This window comes from Manis javanica, chromosome 4 (assembly GCF_040802235.1).
Source record: "Manis javanica isolate MJ-LG chromosome 4, MJ_LKY, whole genome shotgun sequence".
Lineage (NCBI taxonomy): Eukaryota > Metazoa > Chordata > Mammalia > Pholidota > Manidae > Manis > Manis javanica.
Window position 1 is genome coordinate 171,013,081 of NC_133159.1, and position 19,698 is coordinate 171,032,778.

The window sequence follows — 19,698 nt, forward strand, 5'->3', positions numbered from 1 at the left end:
TGTAATGAATTAATAAACAGGAAAGCAAATCCAATCAGGGTCTGAACATGGAAGGTGCTTAACCAAGTTGGTTTTTTTCATCTCACGGGACCTAGGCTCTCAGTGGGAATGCCAGCAGCGTCTCTGCTTTGCTCTAATGTTCCCTTTTCCTGCATTGAAGCCTGTTTTGCAGGCCATGAGCATCCCATGTTGGTCCTGATGTTGGTCACCTGGGGTCCTCCCTCCAGCTGAGTGTGATCTGTGCAGAAAGCCACAAAAAGCTCCAACTTCTCATTGCCCAACTTTTTGGAGCCCTGAACACTTTCAAACCAACAGCAAAGTTTGAAAGAACAGTACAATATATATCCTTCAACTAGATTTACTAATTATTAACATTTTGCCACATGTGATTTCTGTGTATGTGATACACACGGTATCTGCAGCCTTTTGGCTTATTGTCTTTGATGAACCATTTGGAAGTTGTAGGCAACAGAAAACATCCCCCCTCTACAGTATTCCAGCTTCATAATCACATGACAATTACTACCCAGGAATTTCACACTGACACAAAAACATGACCTAAAATACAGTCTGGATTTGAATTCCCCCACCGCCCACCACACAGTCATTTTTTTAGATCCAGGATCCGATCGAATGTTACAGATTGCATTTGCTTGTTACGTCTCCGTACTTTCCTGAAGAACAGTCCCCTTGACTCTTTTTGTTTTTTTATGACATTGACATTTTTGAAAAGTCTAGGCTAGGTGCCAAACAGAGGGGCCCATTACTGGGATTTGTCTTTTTTTCCCCTCAGGTTAAAAAATTTTGGCAAAGATATTCATTAGGCGACACTGTATACTTCTTATCACATCACGTCAGCAGGCACACCCCTTCATTTTGTCAGATTATTGGTGAGGCTGAATTTGACTGCTTGGCTAAGGCAGTGTACATCAAATGGTTAACAAAATTACACAGGAAAACATTTAGTCCAAGTAACAGTATTCTGACTAGCTACTCTCAGTGGGGTATCATCTACGAATTTTTAAAAACTGAAATAAGTCTTGAACTTTATTGAGAAGACTTGTTCCTGGTAGAGGTATCAGTATACGAATTCTGAAAGTCTGCGGCATGTAATGTGGGGCAGGGCAAATGAGTAAATTTACTGATGCCATCAGGAAGCGGGGAGCTTACTGAGGGAGGTGGGCACTGAATAAGGACAGGGAGAGGTAGAGAGAATCCCGGGCTGGGATCACACGGGAAACATCCATGTGAAGTCATTAAAAACAATTCCCACTTTGTCTACTGAAAGAGCTTCGCAACGGTGGCAGTTCAGGAGCTATAAGCACCCCTAGCTCTCAGGTCCCGGGTTCTTTTTATTTCCCAGTAAAATAAACAAACAAACCCCAAAACAGGGTAACTCAGAGACATCAAGTACAAGGTGAACTCTTGCGAAGGAATTGCTACCCTGGTGGGTTGTGCCAAAATGACCCAGATCCAGTGTGAAGGGGCTCCCACTGGCCACATTTAGAACAATTTGATTAAAAAAAAGACAGTAAAAAAAGAACTTGTGAGTCCAAACTGCTACTTTAAAAAAATGTAGGAGGAGGGAAAGGTTTTCTTTCAGATAAAAGCCAGCGAATGAATATAGAAGGTATTACAGAATTAGAAAATCATTTTGCAACCATTAGTGCAGTAACTGAGTAAGGCTCATCCGTGGCTGTGAAAACCACTGGGTGACAGGCTGCTGGTCTCCACGTGTGACACCTAGACTCCTCATCAGCTAGAAACAGAAGAAGTACCTTGGCAGTGGTGGGAATCTGATGAAAATACCTTAACCAGTGGATCAAATGAAGCATCTCCAAGAATGGTAACCTGGATATACTTGGGGGTAAGCAGCTTCCTGCTGGCCCCCACCCCTCCATCCCAACCCAAAGGACCAGCTAAATCAGGTGCTTCTGTGCTCATGAGCTGGATCCAAATGCCATGGCCAAGATGTAACAGAAATTACCTCCAACAAATATGGTTTCCTTCAGCAAGCAGCTTGGTCTACCTCCTTCTTGCTGGCAGCCCCACCCGGTTATATATTCCGTAAGCCTGCTTGCCACGGGGAAAAGCATCTCTACAAACCGGCTCCGTGCTGGATGCGCCTTTCCCAGCACTGACAAAGTCAGAGGTCACTATGAGCCATGGCCTGATGCCCGGAGTTCAGACTAGGAGAAAACACCGCCACCTGGGACTTAAAATCCTCCTGTTTGAAAAAGAAATATTTAAACTCAAAGCCTGTACTCCATGGTCCTGAAGAACTGTGCAATCTGTAGACTGTAAGGACTCGAGCCCTACTGCCTGGAATGGAATGAAATTTCCCTGCGGCCCTTCCCGTGTTATACTCAAATTCCTAAAATCCTGCACTGTGTAGAGCTTCCCAAACACACCGCGTGCGACCTGCTCTACATCTTCACCTGAGGCGTCGTCTCCCCACCGCCTTCCCGGCTGCACTGTCACCTCCTACGTGAGGCCGTCCGTGGCGTCCTCCGGGCAGGTTCTCCCCCGCACTCACAGTCACCTGCACACTGCCCTGCCACCCTTCTTCATGTCTTAATTCCCCCCAAAGACGGCACATTCCAGGATCAAGGCCCTATCCTAGCTCTCTTACCGTCCCCGTGCCTGGCCGAGGGGCCTAACCCAGGCCCGGTGTATAATGAATGGAAGAAGCAAAGAAAAAATGCTCACTATACACAGCTGAGTCTCGCTGCTTTGACTCTGTAGCAGATATATTCCTATAAGGTGGAAGAACACACAGAGGGAATGTTACTGCTTTAATCACAACAGCCTGATGGCGAGTCTCGCTACCAGGGGTGAGGCATGAGGATCTTACTCTAAAAGCCCCGGAAGGCAGGCGGGGAAGGAGCCCCAGACCCTGCGGGAAGCTCCCCCCGCCCCCCCTCAGCCCCCCCCCCCCCCCGCGGAACACGCTTCAGAACTTCAAATCTCCATGTCAAATTAGCAACCCAAAGCATTTGAGAAAATTAGACTTTTCTGTGGAATAATCTATTTATGGGAGAGATGTGCTCCTGAAACAGCTGTTAAGCATACAATATTTTTTTCCACTTACTTACAGCATTAAATTGAAAATGTGTTCCCATGAGAGAATTTTTTTTTTTTTTTTACCATTCCTCCAAACTAAATAAAAAAGCACACAAGAATGTAGGAAACCTATTAAAACCACATACTGAAAGAAAAAAAGCAAAAAGATACGGTTGAGATAACATCAGCGCCACTGCCCAAAGGCAAAACATAAAAATACACTACGGAAGCAGAGGCCTTTCCCATAAATCCCCACACCGATCTGGAAAGGAAACCCATCTCGATTTCAAAGGGGTGATTTCTGTCCCAAAGCAGGAATCCTTTGGGAGTTTCTATTTTACTTCAGGAATTCTTTTCAATTGAGCAATTTTGCACAGGTAAAATGGGGATGAGCTAATTGAATGATTAACACAACAGCTTGGGATTTAAATGCACTTTCCAAGAAACCACTTGCATTTGGACCATAAGCTCTCCTCATTATGGCTTATCGTTTATATCTGCATTCTCATTAGAGCCTGGCTAATTCCTCCACGTCCTTTAAGCCCTTTCCTGGAGGTCTCCTCCTTCTGCTTTTCAAGTAGTTACCGCCCTTGGTTACCTTCTCCACCATGTGGTCTTTCCCTCCCAAAGGTATACTTATTTAGCACTCACATAACTGAGCACCTAATTATACATGTACGTGGACTGTTCTTAACAACTTCACGTTTCTTTTTTCTCCTCTGGTCCACATTTGGACCTTCTGTGACCCCAGAGAGTCTGTGGAATGCTGAATATGGGCTTAGCAAATATTTATGGTTTGCTATGTATTCAAAAGTAGACTCTTGGGTTAAGATGAGAGAACTGGGAAGTTCACAGCCTGAGGGCTAAAAGCAAGGGTGTGGGAGGCAGACCCTGAGTCCAGCTCCAGGTCTGTCACTTTCTACCTTAAAACTTGGAACCATCTTGTTCTTTCTCTCAGCTCATTTGCTCATCTCAAAAATGACGGTGACAACAGCACTCTGTGGCATTGTTTCAGGAGTCAATGAAACGATGAATACAAAGCTCTCAGCGCAAAGAGAGGGCCAATCCTATGAACTGAACATAGTGAGCACTTGACAAATGGAAGCTACTGTTACTTAAACCATTTGTTAAGACAAACCCCTGCCTAAACTATTGGATTAAGAGGAGATCCAGGCAGGTAATGGGGTGGGGAGGGGTTCGCCATCCCTGGCAGGTACAGCTCTAATGGGGCTTTGCTTATTCCCTGCAGTAAAGTTACTCTCAATGAAATGTTTCAGAGAAATGATTAGTTATTAATTACTTCCTTGAGTTTAGCTTTCTGTACTTAGGATTGAATTTCCTTTACAAAAATATTTTTAAAAACAGATTTGCTATGGATTGAATGTTGTGTCCTCCCCAAATTCCTATGTTGAACCCCTAACCCTCAGGGTGATGGTATTTGGAGGTGGGGCCTTCGGGAGGTAAACAGGCCATGGGGTAGAGCCCTCATGATGGGATTAGTGCCCTTCTAAGGAGAGACACCAGAGAGCTTGTTTCCCCCTCCTGTCTTTGCCAAGTGAAGACACAGCTAGAGAATGGCCACCAGAAATACATGTTTAAGCCACCCAGTCTATGGTATATGTCATACAGCCTAAACTAAGACAAGATCCCAATTAGTGCTACTAGCATTAAAATATCTTATCTTTATGTCTATCAATTATGTTTAACCATTAAATTTGCCATCTGCGTGACTTTGGGCCAGTCATTTAACTTCTTGGTGCCTTAGCTTCTTCATCTGTAACGTAGGGATAATTAAGTAAACTTCCACATAAGTTTAAAAGAGTTAGTTATCTATGTGAAGTGCTTAGAAGCATTCATAAGCATCAATGGCTATTGCTTTGATTATTAAACTGGCTGAATTCATATTCCTAGAGCAGAGCTATCTATACGCAAAATATTCCAGACTAATTCTCAAGAGACTTGACCTAGATTGTTGCTGTAAGTTATACTGGTTGGCAGTGTAACTTTCGTGTGTGAAAAGTCTAGGTCTAACTCAGTGAAGGGTGTTGACCCCTAAGCTGATTCTACAATTGTTAAGTCACGTTCAGCTCTTGGCAATGCTGGGGCAATTAGCATATGAGCCTGACCTCCTTTCTCTGTGTCCCATGTGCCACCCCAGCCAGGGCATCTGTGCCCCTCTGTACAATTTCTGTATGCCAGCCTCTTGAGGCTCATGCAAGAACCTAGAAATCTCAGGCAGCACCATATGGTTGCTGCTGTCATTGGAGGAGAGGGCACGGGGTAGGTCCAGCATGCACTCTGTGCTTTGCTGAATTCGGAAGCAAAATGAATGAGAGCTGAACATTTAACTCTACCCAGGCATTTCTGCCTTACAGCGAGCCGTGAACCTCAGGTTAAGCTCTGACTATTCACTTGTAACTTATATTGCCAACAGCGGTAGCTTTATAAAGCTAAGGAAAAGCGCAGAATAGTGCGCCAATTGGCATTCCATTCTAGCTTCTCAATCCCTTATCACCTACTGCAACAACGTTTTATCATAATTTTCTCCTAACCAGCATACTCCTCACCCCCAGTACATGACTTTGACAAGACAGGAGCCTCAGCGGGTAAGAGTCAGAAATAAGTGTGAGGCAGTGATGGGGCAGACATTCTGGGCAGAGAGGCCCTGGAGGGCAGAGGACAGGCCCTGGAGGTCAGCCCAGAGAAGAGAGCAGGCTCTGTCAACAGTATCAGTGCAATTAAAGAGCAAGGGAGGGAGAGCTACCGCCCTGCCTGCAGGGGGCAAGAGGGATGGTTCTGAGTAAATAAAGGAACTTCCCTAAGACACAAGAAGGCCAAAGGGATTCTGTGTCAATGACCGGGATTCCACTCACAATTTGATCTTGACCTTTAGCTGTATTTGGCTATTTTCATAAGATTATCCAGAGGCAAATGTGCTGACCCTCTCCTAGCAATACCTCAAAGTCTCTTTTGTTTTCCCCTAAATTCTTACCTGAGAGCACTGCACTGGGTACACAATTTGCTTATTTCTCAAAGAAAAAAATGTGAGGATATACTAAAAAGTGAGCTTTCTCTGGAACAACTCCTACCCCTGTTTTTCCTTAAACTGACCCTTTCAGTCTTTTCTATAGTAACTTCCATCACTTATAGACAGAAATCATGACAGTCAGTCTTTCTATTTTTATGACAGCTTAACAAATAGAAACATGATACCTCGGCTGTTCAAATGAAAACCAATGCCCTTGTCAAAGACAAGAGAGTACGTGGCAGCACATGACGGAGACCCAAGAGCAAGGAGGCAGGGTTGGCACATAAATCAACACAGAGTGGGTCACAGCACAGGCACGCCAAGTATCTGAGGACACAGGATGGGTCCTGGACCAATGAGACTCCAGGATAACCTGATGTGTTTGATGGGAAAACCAAAGGGAAAGCCACACTATGGCAGAGCCCCCCTGCAGATAGCCCCACCAAGGGCATGTCCTGCCCACGGAGAGGGAATTCCCGTTCTGTGGCTGCGCTGTCTGCAGGAGATGTGTGCGGGTGACCGATGGAAGCCTAGGGTCTGGAGTCCAGATGTCTTGGTTCTAATCCTGGCACCTCGCTTACCTTGTGACATTGCAAGTTTCCGATCCCTCTGTGCCTCAGCTTCTACACTTGGAAAATGAGGCTAGTGATCGGGCAGCTGTGAGGTCTAAGTCATTGATCTATGTGAAAATCTTAACAGTGAAAATCTGATCTATGTGAAAATCCTCTGTGCCTCACACAGAGGAAGCATAAACACTCAGTGGCTGTCTACTGTGATGGACTTAACAGGTCCCCACGGCCTAATGCCATCAAATATCTGGGTCACCCATCTGCCTCCCCTTGCCCTAGCTCCGTTCTCACCAACAGCGCCGTGCTTAACTGGCTCCCCTGTACCCCTGTCACTGCAGGGCAATACACTGGCCATGCTGTCAGAGGACCCCGATCCACCTGGCCTTTATGACTTCGTGTGACACGGAGCATTTGGGAAGTCGGCATGCAGAGGAAAGTATCCTGGGAGATGTGTTAATGCGAACCTGTGGCTTGGGGCCTGCCCAGCCCTCCCTTGGAGTCCACCTGAGCTTCATCCGAGTTCCTGCCAAGACGCTGCATGCCCAACACCTCCGCAAGCACGCCTTACCTGTGACATGGAGCTTTTCATCGGCCACCTGGGCCTTCAGGTAGATCCGCCCCCTCTTCTCCGTGTGGTCCATCCCACAGAGGCTGGGCACGTTGATCACACACTGCTTGTGCACATTCATATCACAGGCTGTGAATCAAGAGAGCAAAGGGTAAGGCTGGACATATGGTCTCAAAACATCACTTCCTCAGTGTTTTGGTTACAAGCAGAAGTGAAAATGAGCTGCCCTCTAACTTGATACTTTGCTATAATGTTTTTGGTGACATGAAGAACTGTAAGCAGATGTCCCTTATAGCACAGGCTTCGTGTGACTCAAAAAAGCCTTAAAATACCCGTATTTGTCTAGTCTTAACAGAAGCAACTGCCCCTGCCTGGTCTTCTGTGAATTCTTCAAATATTTAGCAGCATACAAAATTCACATAGGTAAATGCATACAAAGTGTAAGCTAACTAATATTTTGTATACACAGAGGCAGACAATGTGCAAATTTTAAAACAGAGGATATTTTTTGCCAAAGAACTGCTTAAGCCTTCCTGAGCTCACCACACAGCAAGAGTGAGAATCTGTGGGTCAAGTACAGGAAATTCATAAAAATTTCCTTTCCTCAGTTAACTCTCTATTTTTAAAAAGGCTTAGGAACATTGCCTTTATTGCTTTTTTTTTTTTAAAAGAACTTGTGTTTGATATTTTAAACCTGTCTTCAAATATTTAAATATTATTCCAAGTAAAACAAATACACGCCTGCCACGATCAGCCATCCCTTACCAGATGACATTATGTGGGTGACACGGGGGAGGACAAAAAAAGATCATTCTTATTGCAGTGAACCAAAGAAACCCTGAAAAGAATCCTGTGCTGAATACAAACGTAAGCCTGTGTAGGTGTGCCCGCTCCCTCGTCCTCGCACTGTCAGGCTTCCAGATGGAGGGCTGGGGCGCTGCTGCAAGGCTCTCTGTAACTTTGACGTGGAGCCTTCATCCTGTTTCTTTGAGTGTTTAATTTTAACATGGTGAAGTAGGTTTCAAAAAGCGTCATGAATAATGTGTATTTGGCTATGATGTAAGCAGGAGAGTGGACATAATGAGGAAAGAACAGTTAGTGGATTCACAAATGTGAATTCTGCTGAGGAGTCTAGTTCCAAAACTTAACTGTTCAAAACCATGTAATTGATTCAGCCAATAGGAAGGCTCTTGAAAAGTTGTGCCGTTGAAATACTTGTGTTAGCCAAATCGCATCTTTAAGTGCCTGGGTGCCAGAGCATCTGGGAAGGATATGGGTGACAGCAAGATGTGGGAGGTGGAAGGACCCTGGCTTGAATTATTGTCTTGGTTATACCATCAAGTGGCTTTTCTATCTTGGGAAGCTCACTTACTCTGATTCCATTTCCTACTCTGCAAACTCAGAGGCCTTGACAAGTGGTTGCTAACTGTTTCCCCCCCACTAAGGAGAATTGTACATAGTATCATAGCCTAAAATGTGGAAGAGCACAGGAGGATTCTTCCTGCAGAAGGCAAGAGACGGGTCTTGGCACTCATCTTATTTTCTTCCTCCTTTGAGGAAGGAACATAAGCAGCAGCCCCATAGGACTCTGAGGAAAAGAGTTTAAAAAAGACAAAACAAAACAAACTGGTCCAGGCCCCGGTTTTCAAAAATTTTTCAGTAATGGAACACATTTTACAAAAAAAACCTTAAGTGGAATCCTACTAGATAAACCAGATGAGTGTTATTTCATTAGCATAAACTTAGTTAATAAACCCAATTTATGCCACTTATATACTATAAAGACAATTACGGAGAACCAGTAGAGCCTTCTGATTCAAACATTTTGAAACCCTGTTAGGGATACTAGCTGATATCTCAGTTCATTTTTGACAACTCATTTATGTCTGTATTTTTAAAAGATGTACAGCACCCCCAAATCCTGATTAAAAGCAGGTTTAATGGCATGCTTCACAGTCCCAGCATACCCGTCCCTTAAGTGGATGCACCAGTAGAAACTGGGTTGCAAGTTCTGCCGAATAAGTGAAGCTGGCAACAGTGTCCAGTGTCATCTGCAAGTTGCCAAGGTTGAATGTGCAACACATTCAAGTATTCATTTTTGTTCCAAGTTTTAAAATAGTTAAAAGTATATTTACAAATGCACTTAGAATTTGTACTAGCAGAACCCCTAAAAAGCATGTTTTTGGACTCCTAGGGTTTCCTGAAACATGGAAGGCCACTGGCCTGGTCATCTCAAAGGTTTTGTTAGGCTATTAAATTCTACAGGTTTCTAAGGCAAAGAAAAAGTTCCTGTATTCTGAGAAATTATCCATCGACTTTATAATGCTCATATATTTCCATTTTATATACTGTCTTTTCTCCATGTAGGATATACATGTAAAACTTTTGGCCATAATTACAGTCATTGATGAATGACAATAGACTCCTATTTCCATAATCCTTCCCTATCTACTAGAAAAACAGACTCCATAATAATCTTTTCATGTCCTGAGAGCACGAACTCCTATTTAAATAAATAAATAGCCCGAGGAATCTCATGACACAAGAATTAGCAAAGCCGAGTTGCCCCAGTTGTTTTTCTTTCCGCCTGGTATTTGATGGAGATACACACAGAACAAAACGGAGGAGGGCAGAGGGCCGGCGTCTTTCTTGTCAGGGGTCTCCAGTGATTGCACCTCTTCAAGGGACGGAGAGAAATTTGACCTGCCCGTGAACATGCAGGGCAAGTGAACTTAAGTACACCGCATTTTTCTTTTCACTGTGGTTTCAGTTTTAAGGAGAACCAAGTGGATTTTTCCACGGTCCACCCACTAATTAGAGACACCGGAAGATAATGACGATGGTTGCTTAGCTTATTTTGTAGCCTAACCAAATGTGGAATCCGGAGGTGGGGAGTCTTCAACACATGGCATTTGCTTTGGGGTTTGACTAGTCCGCATTTTACAGTAACTAAAGATTCCCACCATGGGGAAACCGTGACAGCACCAACTTCATTTATACACTGGACTATTTTCTTAAGCTCATAATTAGGCAACTAAGCACTTTAATACTCCAGAACGTTGACAGTGGAGAGATCCTACGCTTTTTTGGTCTGAACGAATTCTCTTTCTTGATGAGCTGGTGTTGAAAAATTACTGAACCTTGAAGTGCTCTGTAAACCCTGGGCTAAGTCGCACAGCCTCGCCAGCTACTGGAAAAGAAAGCTTACTTACTGTCACATTTCATCCCTTGATGGATAAGGCCATACAACAATGACCCACAGTGGTCACAGAAGGTGGGGCTTCCATAAGTGTGGATTTTAAACTTGTGCTTGCTCCTGGGGTCCTGTGGGGAGAAGACACACTTTGTTCATTCTGGTCATGAAAGGACCATGTTTCTGGACTGAGCCAAGCTCAGAGCCCACCACTCCCCATCCTCATGTCAAGGTCCGATGGCACTAGACTGTGTACCATTCTCTGGGGTCACGCAATGGGTGATGGCGACTTTGCCACATCATGTTTTAACAGGCTGTCCATTCTGGGCCGTGTGAGGAGTCCTCTGTTTATGGGGTGTAGTCTGCACACACCAGGGCTTCCACCGAGGCTATCTACACCTCGGGAACCCTGGCCACTAAAGCACTTGAGGGCAAGCACAGGGCTTTCGACACTGTAGTACCTGCACCCACAGCACCCAGCAGAGGCTGCAGCACAGAGTAGACACAAAAACCAGCGCATATCTGTGAAGCCGAGCTAACTGGCCGCCTGGGGTCCACTCAGGAGTTTGGGTGATTTCCTTTTGGGTAGATTTCCAGAAATACAACAGTAAGGCCAGATATGCACCCAAACCAACAGAGCCATCTTCCTGTTTCTGCCCAATTTACAAAGCATTGTATGCGCTTACACAGGGAAACTCCAGCACAAGCAGATGGAAACTGGAAATGCACGGAGAGTACACTGTCCCAGGCCCCTGCTGCAGCCGCGTTACCTTCGCTGGCATGACACGCAGACAGACCACTGCAGGCACAAGACAGGAGCGTCTCCAGCAGCCTTTTTGTTCCTCATTTCACAGACAGATTATCAGCAAGGAAGAGAAATTACAAATGGCATGCCAGGGCAACTAAAGAGCATGGACTCTGCAGTCAGACTGCCTGGACTTCAAATCCTAGGTCTGCCACTTCCCAGACGTGTGACCTTAGACAAATGACTTATCCTTTTTGCCTCCTCTGTAAACTGGGAAATCAACAGCACCTCTCCTCTGTGGTGGTGAGGACGAAACAAGTTAATGTTAGTAAAATGGTTTGATAGGTAAATCCATGTAAAACAGATAAGCTGCTCTGCTTCCCGGGCCTGCTTATTAATATGCAAAAGCAGAGGGCTGAGCAGAAAGATCTTTATGTCCTAACTGAACTAGAAAACAATTTCATACTCTACATGTCCGTTTCAGAACACATCCTCATTAAATTCCTGCTCCTGAATCCTTCCTTGTGGGCCGAGCAGCTGTAAAGACAGCACTGCCCCTAAGTGAATTCAGAAGATGACAGATGAGCAGGGTTGGGGGGAAGGGTGAGGGACCCAGAGCCGCACTGTGGACATGATAAGCCTGACCTACCCTTTAGTCTAGTGTTCCTCAAATGCTAAGATACACTAAGAAAGATGGTCTTGGCTTTTGGTTTTCTGGTTTGTGGGACTTCCAAAGGTGGTTTTGATTTTACAAGATAATTCACCTTCTGGTAGACGGTGGAACCTAAAATCTAAGCCACGTGTACCAATGAATGATGATTACTTTTTAAAGACACATTTAGAAATCCTGAAATATTTCAATCATGTAGAATAGTATGAAGAATATTAAACCAAACACTCATGTAGGCACCCTGCAGACTTGACAATTATTTGCTCGATTTTTCACTGTATGATTATTATCTTCATTTTACAAGATGGTAATGACCTTCAAAGTCACATGGCCAGTAAAGATCAGAAATGGGAATTGACCAATGTCTACATCTTTAACCCTGATTCCCATCCAAGAACTTTCAGAAATCATTCCAGCATGAGGGGGTGGATCTTAAGATTTAAAAAAGTTTTCATATTTATAACAGTTTTTTAAAAACAAGTCCACCACCCAGTTTTGTAAGTAAAGTTATACTGGAACACAGCCATACTCATTCACTTAACATGTTCTGGCTACAAGGGCAGAGATGAGGAGCTGTGACATAGCCTGCATGGCCCACAAAGCCTAAAATATTTATTCTCTGACCCTTGCAGAAGACGTTTACCAATCTCTGCTTTAGGTTTTCAAAGTATGGTCCCCATAGAGCACCAGCATCAACTGAACTTGTTAGAAGTCATGTAGCCCCTCCCCAGACCAAATGAATCAGAAACTTTGCAGACAAAGCCTCCTGGTATTTTGACAAGCCTGACAGGTGATCCCAGTGTTTGCAGGCACACTGAGGACTGAGAGCCACTGCTTCCGGTTATTCTACAATAACCAGCAAGTGCCTGATAGGTGCTAGGTGCACACCCGTTAGATGATTCACATACTGAGGCGGGTCACTAGTTAATTTCTAAATGTTTCTTAGGGTATGCAAAATCAATGTCTTCTCTGGGAGATTATTTTTCCTAGCAAGCAGTAGCTGTGTATATGGTTGGATATGGGCTTAGCCTTCCACCATGAAAGGAGCCCACCAATTTTTCCAATATCCCAGGATGTTAGGCAGAATGTTGTGGGAAGAGGCCAGTGTCAGTACCAATGAAAATTCCCCACATTGACAGTAAAGATGGTGTCCTACCAAGTGGAGGTCAAAGAAGCTGCAACGGGAAAGGAAGCAGCCAGTGTTCCCGCAGAAGCAAGGCCTCAACAACTGGCATGAAATAAAGCATGGCAGTTCACGCACAGCCCTCCAGAGCTGGGGTGTGCCAGGCCGCTCCAGGCGGCTGTCCTGCCAGGTGATTTCCACATTGCTCTCTACTGACATGGCATAGAGGCTACCTGCTTCACTCTTGAGGCAAATCGGAGTCTCACTCATCTAAGGCCCACGTGGCATCTTCAGGCTCTAACCCTCTGGAGGTGTAGGAGAAGGGAAAGCTATCACCGCCACCTCCATCCTGAGTGTGGAGAATGACCGAGTCTTAGAGTCCTCCCACTCCAAAATCCTAAGTGGCCAAGGATCACGCTATAATAATGATGACAATGACAATACCTGCTTGTTGATCAAGTATGTGCACGTGCTTTACAATAACCAACATCTCCTAGAAAAAGAGCATTTGCCAGCATTCTGGAGACCTGTGCTCTGACCCCAGCCTTGGTACAAACTCAGTCATGTTGCTTATTTACAAAACAGAAATAAAACCAGTCTGCTTATGTCATAGTCTGGGGGTGAGGCTTAATTTAGGAAACATTCAAGAATGGGCTTTGCAACCTGAAAATCCCTTGACAGGCTACAAGAGATTATTGCCATCCTACGGTCCTTGGAGGCAGACTCCAAGGTTTCCCAGTGCTGCAGTGACTGCGCCTGAATGGGAAGGCAGAGGAAAGCTACTGGACCAGAGTCCTCACAGGTGGCTGGAGCAGAGGCCAAGTTGGCAAGAGGGCAGGGGACTCGCCCCTCAGCCCTCCCTCCGCCTGAGACGGGCTGCCGAGCAGACGCCCCACCCAGGTTATGAACCCAACCGCGGGGGCGGAGTTCGTCTCCCACACCACTGAAGCAGGGGCATGGAACTCTTTCCCAGCCTAATTAACCTCACCTTGGCTGACAAAAGAAACCTGGGTAAGCTAAAGAGCTGTGATGCACGCAGGGGGGCTAGCAGGGACCAACTGTACCAAAGAACCCCAGGCTCTCTGTAGCCACGAACTAGCGGTGCACTTTACTTCCTTGGGTCCTGATTTCCTCATTTGGAACCAGAAGGTGTTGGGCTGGGTCAGCACTTTCCAAGAGGTATTTCAAGGAGCCCTAGGGGGTAGGGAGAGGGGAACGGAGGCCACCGTTAAAAGTGACAACAACTGGACTAGATGACGCTTTGAGTTTGTCTTGCTTTTAAAAAGAAGACTTATTTTTATTTTGAAATAATTTAAGGCTCAAGAATTTGCACAAAAGTACAAACATTCCCCTATGCTCCTGATTCAGCTTTCCCCAGTGATACAACTCACACAACCACATCCTTCAGCAAAACCAGCCCCCTGATGGTGCTACAATACCACTAACTACATTGCAGCCTTGAGGGGTTCACCAGATCTTGTATGCGTAATTCCAACGCACGCATTTCTGTAGGACAGCTTATGAATTACACACTGCATACTGATAGGGAATACAATCATATTTGCTGGGCAAATAAACCTAATTCAAGCAGGCCACCACCAAAGGATCATCCATTGCTTGTTGATCAAATATATAACCCCCTGGGTCTCACGTGACGGGGTTATGGGAAGAAGAGTCTAAAGATTTATCTGAAAAGTAGAATCCAAACGCTTTTTCTCTAAGTAAACATATGCTGTTTCCAAAACTTCTTGACCAGTTTTTTTTCAAAACAAAATCATTTGAAGGCACAGTTTGACTGAGGTCTCCCCCAAAGTACAGTGCCAGCCAGGGGTCACGGGCACGGAAAGGTGGGTAAGTCACAGGCTTCCTGGGGATGCTTGTAGCCGAGATGGGAAGAAAAGGACAGCAAGGCACAAACTGCCCCCCACTGGCTCCAGAGCACGTTTCGGGACGGTTGCCAGTGAATCACACCAAGTCTGCTGTGGTGTCCCTAGGGGGCACTGAGTGGCCAGAGAGGCAAAGAGGAGCTGAGTCTCAGTCCCAGGTGTTCTTGAGTCCAGGTGCCACTTGTCCTGAGGTTGTGAGAGGCAGCACTGATGAGGCCTCAGGATTCTTGCCTTCATCTGTATGCCCTGACACCCCGCCCTTCACTTGGGGGCCCCCTGTGGGCACCCAGGCTTCTCTCATTTTGCTCTGGCTGTTCCTTCCACTGGCGCAAACCAGCTTACGCCAAGACCCCACCTGCTGAAACACCTGAAAACACCTAAAAAGGTACAAAGCTGCTTCGGCCTCCCAGGGGGCCACCAGCACCTTTACCGTTTTCCTTTCCTCTGACCTTCCTGAGCAGGCTTGTTCTTTTATACGCCTCTTGCGAGTTAATGTTCTATCTCCCTCCTCTTTCACGTTTTCATTGTCCATGTCACACACACCCAGAGGTCAGATAGTGAAGCCTGTATGAGTTCCTGAGGCACAATGCTGACTTTGCAGCTGGACCAGAACCAAGGCTGGGAATTAGGGTTTAGGTATTCATGTTAACTCCACGCCTCCTGGAAACCAAAGCGAAAAAGGAAAAGAAATGGAACAGGTCCCCGGGACCGCAAAGCCACCTGGACACAGGACTCTAAGCCTCCTCTAAAACTTTTTGTTTCACACATGGTGAACATTCAATAACTGTGTGTGAAAGGAACCACTAAACCTTCAACAAAGTGTGTTTTTACCACTATTCACATGAAGGTTCTAGATAAAGTTATCCACCTAGTAGTTATGGTAAGTTTGGCTTCACATAGCATCGCAAAAACCATGGCTGGTATATACTGAGTCTTCACTATTGCTAAGTGAGTCACATTTTCCCGTTTAAGTGCAGTACATATAAATCTTACTTTTTATTTCTCTAGGCACTGGCAGCCTCTCATTAAGTGGAGTATGAAACCTGCTGTCACATGTCACAAGCCTGACATTATATTATAAAGGAAGGAGAAACATTCAGCTCAGAAGCTTCCGTCATCACAGTTGGGGGAGAAACAGGTTTTGACTAAACCGAGTTCCCTGGACACAAATGAAGTCTAATCTACAAATCTCAACCTAGACCTCTCAGGAAAAAAATAACAAATGAAAACTTCAAGTTCTGTGGAAAGCATATGCTAGTCTGATTCTCATGTCTTAGTTTTATAATATAGCGACCTAATTAGCCTTCCTCAGAAATATTTCTCCAACATTTCTACTGGGATTTTTCAAAATATCATCATCATCCCGACCATCACTGTCATTGTGTGTAAAGATCACCCCCTGGATCTACACTGCACAACATTTTAATGCCTTAAACTTCCCATATGCCTTTTTGTTGTATTATCTATAATCACCCAGACGTGTTTTCCAGTAAGTTTTAAATTGCAGTCTTCAAGATGGAGACCATGCTAGCAATGTGTAATGGGAAACGTGGAGAGGCAATGAAGCGCCCAGTACCGGGAGCAGGCAGTTGATGCTTTTTAAGGAGGATGTTTATATTTGAATAGACATAGTTTCAAATGCCCTTGTAACTTGATAAATAAAATAATGCCAGGCTCTTGGCTGGAGCTCATCCTCCTTGAATTTTCCACCCATTTCTGTGTGCCTCTGAATGCCCCATGGGTTTCTCCTAGAGGATCGAAACAGCTGTTACTGAGGGCCGGAGTTCAGACTTGAAGAGTTTTTGGAAAAGGGTGTTTGTAACTGAGTGAAGCCCTGCAGGGTGACTTTCTCAATCACCCGGAGCAGGGTGGCTCCTTCAAGCTGCTCCTTCTAAATACCAAGGAAAATTCCCCGCTCTCCCCATCTGATGTGTTCTCATGAATCATACTTGTAAGCGGAGCCTGGACCTAAATGTCACCCACATGCTGACTATACAAGCAATACCAGCAATGTTGCTCCAGGGCAAATCTGGCATCATTTCTGTGATCTCAAATTTCTTGGGAAGCAGTTTTTTTTCCAATTTAAAAATTTTTGACTTGATTTTTTTTGTTTGTTTGTTGACATGACAGTACTATCAGAACCAGGTGACAGGATCAGGATGAGTTCATGTAACCTGGATATCATAATTATTACATTGGATATCATGTACTGAGCAAAGTGCAACACCCCTTTTCAAGCTGTGGAATTAGTCTTGTCGGCTCTTCACTGGGGTTTAGGGAGGGCACCTGGCCTTTCATTGCAATGGTCTTGTTGAATGTTGCCTATTCTAAGAAAAAACTAAGGACTTCCATTTCTGATTACAGTTAACTTTTTATCTTAATGTAACTCCAATTTATTCTGATGACTAACATTCACCTTTACAGTTAGACTAACTTGTCAAACCAGGCTTTGCCAGTAGAAGGATTCTTATGGGTCTTTTGCCCAGCTGCACAAGATGCTGTAATATTTCATGTGAAGCAACAAATTCTTTTAAAAAAAAATGCTGTGTAAATCTCTACCAGCAAGGCAATGGCTAAAGGAACCGTAATCTATTTATACTATGGAATACTACCTAGCAGTTAAATCAAATGGGCTCAATCTTCTGTAACAACATGGACAGACCTCCAAGACATACAGTCTAATGAAAAGAACAAGCCACAGAATGAACCATAAAATATAATAACATTTATGTAACAAGCAGGATCAAATATAACTCCCAGATAGAGAACAACAGTACAGCTTTTCTCTAGGTAGGTATATAAGTAAACTGCTTCTGGGGAACTGCAGGGACAGACCAGCTTTGGAGATGACAGTAAGAGGAGGCTTTCAACATTGTAAGAAAATATTGAAGTTAAAAATAAATGCATTCTTAAATTATCTATATAATCCAAATTACCATGAATCCCAGCTGAATATACTTGGTTATAATTCAACTGGTTTATGAGATGCCATTGGACAGAGAACCTAGGCATGTTGAAGGAATTCGGGCACAAATGTTATATCTAGTAATAAACAGTGATTGTCTATAGTTTCTCTGGCAGTTTGAGAAAGTGTCTACTTGCAGATATTTGGTACCACTAGCCATCAGTAAGACTGAAATCTTAATTAAAAGCTATAACAGAGTATATCCAACATCTCCCTACTTGTAATAAATGCTATGTGTTGTCATCATCTCAGGACAAAACTTGACATATAGCAATGCCTTAGCAATTACAGCTCTCAAATTCCAAAAGAATCCTTGATGGTTTAGTATGAAATTCTGATTATTAAAATAAGATGTTTGAAATGTGCAAATATGAAAACCAAACACTAAAAGCCTATTATTCATTAAAAAATACAGTATTTCAAGTTAGCTATCAATTTCTTCATTTTGTCTCAAAAATTTACCATATACTTGCCATGTGCCCAGTGGTACGTCCATGGTGGTGAAGATTCTAGGTGGTACTCAGGTCCTGTCTCTTTTGGGAAAGGCTGAGGTATACTGCATTAACAAATCACTAAATATTCTGCCAAATTACATCTAAATTTCATTGGCTTAACACAAACATTTATTTCTCACTCTTCACTCTGTGACCTAAGCTGAGAAAGTAGCCCCTGTCTGGGATATTGCCAGTGCATAGAAAAGGATAAAAAGAAATAGCAGAACTTTTCAATGACTTTTGAATATCCTACTTGGAAATGATGCCATCATTTCTGCTCACATTTCATTGGCTGAAGCAAGACACATGGCCAAGTTGGAAATATAATCCTTCCCTGGAAGGAGCAGTAAACATTCTGAATAAAAATATAACCTACAAAGACCCACAGAAAGCTCAAAGTCTACTGCCATTTGACTAAACAACACAATGGCCTAGACCTCAAACTTTGAAAGCTGTAGGTTTAAGGTCAACAACATAGTTTAAAGCTGGCGATGTCAAATAAACACCCACCTTTTAGATATTACATAAGTTTAGCAGCAAAGCAGCAATGAGTCCCGCGCCCCGTCCCCCAAATCTCACTGGTTTAGCACAATAAACATTTATTTCTTTGTCATGTTATATGTCAGGGATTGCAGGGTAGAAGCACCCACCTGTCTGCTCATTCTGGGACGGAGGGATGAGGGGACAACCACTATTTGGGACATAACATTATCAGGGAAAGGAAGAGCAAGAAGTAGAACTGAACAATAAGGTCTGTTAAGACTTCCTGCCAAGTGGTGTACTCCCCAGGCCCCATGGCCCGGATCACCACGTCATAGGGCCCGCCCCTGGGTGGGCGGTGCTCTTCCTCCAGGGGGCGCTGCAAGCCACCTGGCCATGGGTGGAATCTATGGTCATACAGGTGATGCAGGAACGGTGGGCAGCAATTATACAATCTTCCACAGACGTGGAAGATTTTTTCTTTATTTCTGTATCTACACCATATTCTCAAGAGTTCATGGAAGTCAAGCATAAATCATTTTTCTCTTTCCTATAGTCATACTGATGCTCTAAGAAAAAATCATTCAAATACTATGCCTCTTGGCCCATTCAGTTAAGCATGTTGATTACATTACCCAGTTATTATGATAACCTTGCAAATGGTAACCTTTCCAGGAATATCTCACATTTAAAAAAAATGTTATTTTTCCTGCTATAATGTTTTATTTTTTAAATAGTTTTTGACTTACAAGTTATAAAGATAGTGCAGAGTTCCCATGTATCCTTCACCCAGCTTCATCCCATTATAACATCTACAAAACCACAGTATGTGATCAAAGTCCAGAAATGGACACTGGCAGAAGGCAATCATATGGATTTCACCAGTTTTTATGTGCCCTTGTTGTATGTCCATG

At 44.1% G+C, this 19,698-nt stretch overlaps 1 protein-coding gene across 3 annotated transcripts in view; it reads right to left on the minus strand.

Annotated features, from left to right (window-relative positions):
• Positions 1-19,698, minus strand: part of PRKCA (protein kinase C alpha) — a 402,290-nt gene that overhangs the window by 115,687 nt on the left and 266,905 nt on the right. For all 3 annotated transcript variants that reach the window (XM_073235816.1, XM_036997046.2, XM_036997045.2), the window contains 2 exons: positions 10,441-10,552; positions 7,229-7,357 (listed from right to left, as the gene is read on the minus strand). In XM_073235816.1, coding sequence (XP_073091917.1) covers positions 7,229-7,357; positions 10,441-10,552 — 241 coding nt within the window. The remainder of the gene's footprint in view (positions 1-7,228; positions 7,358-10,440; positions 10,553-19,698) is intronic.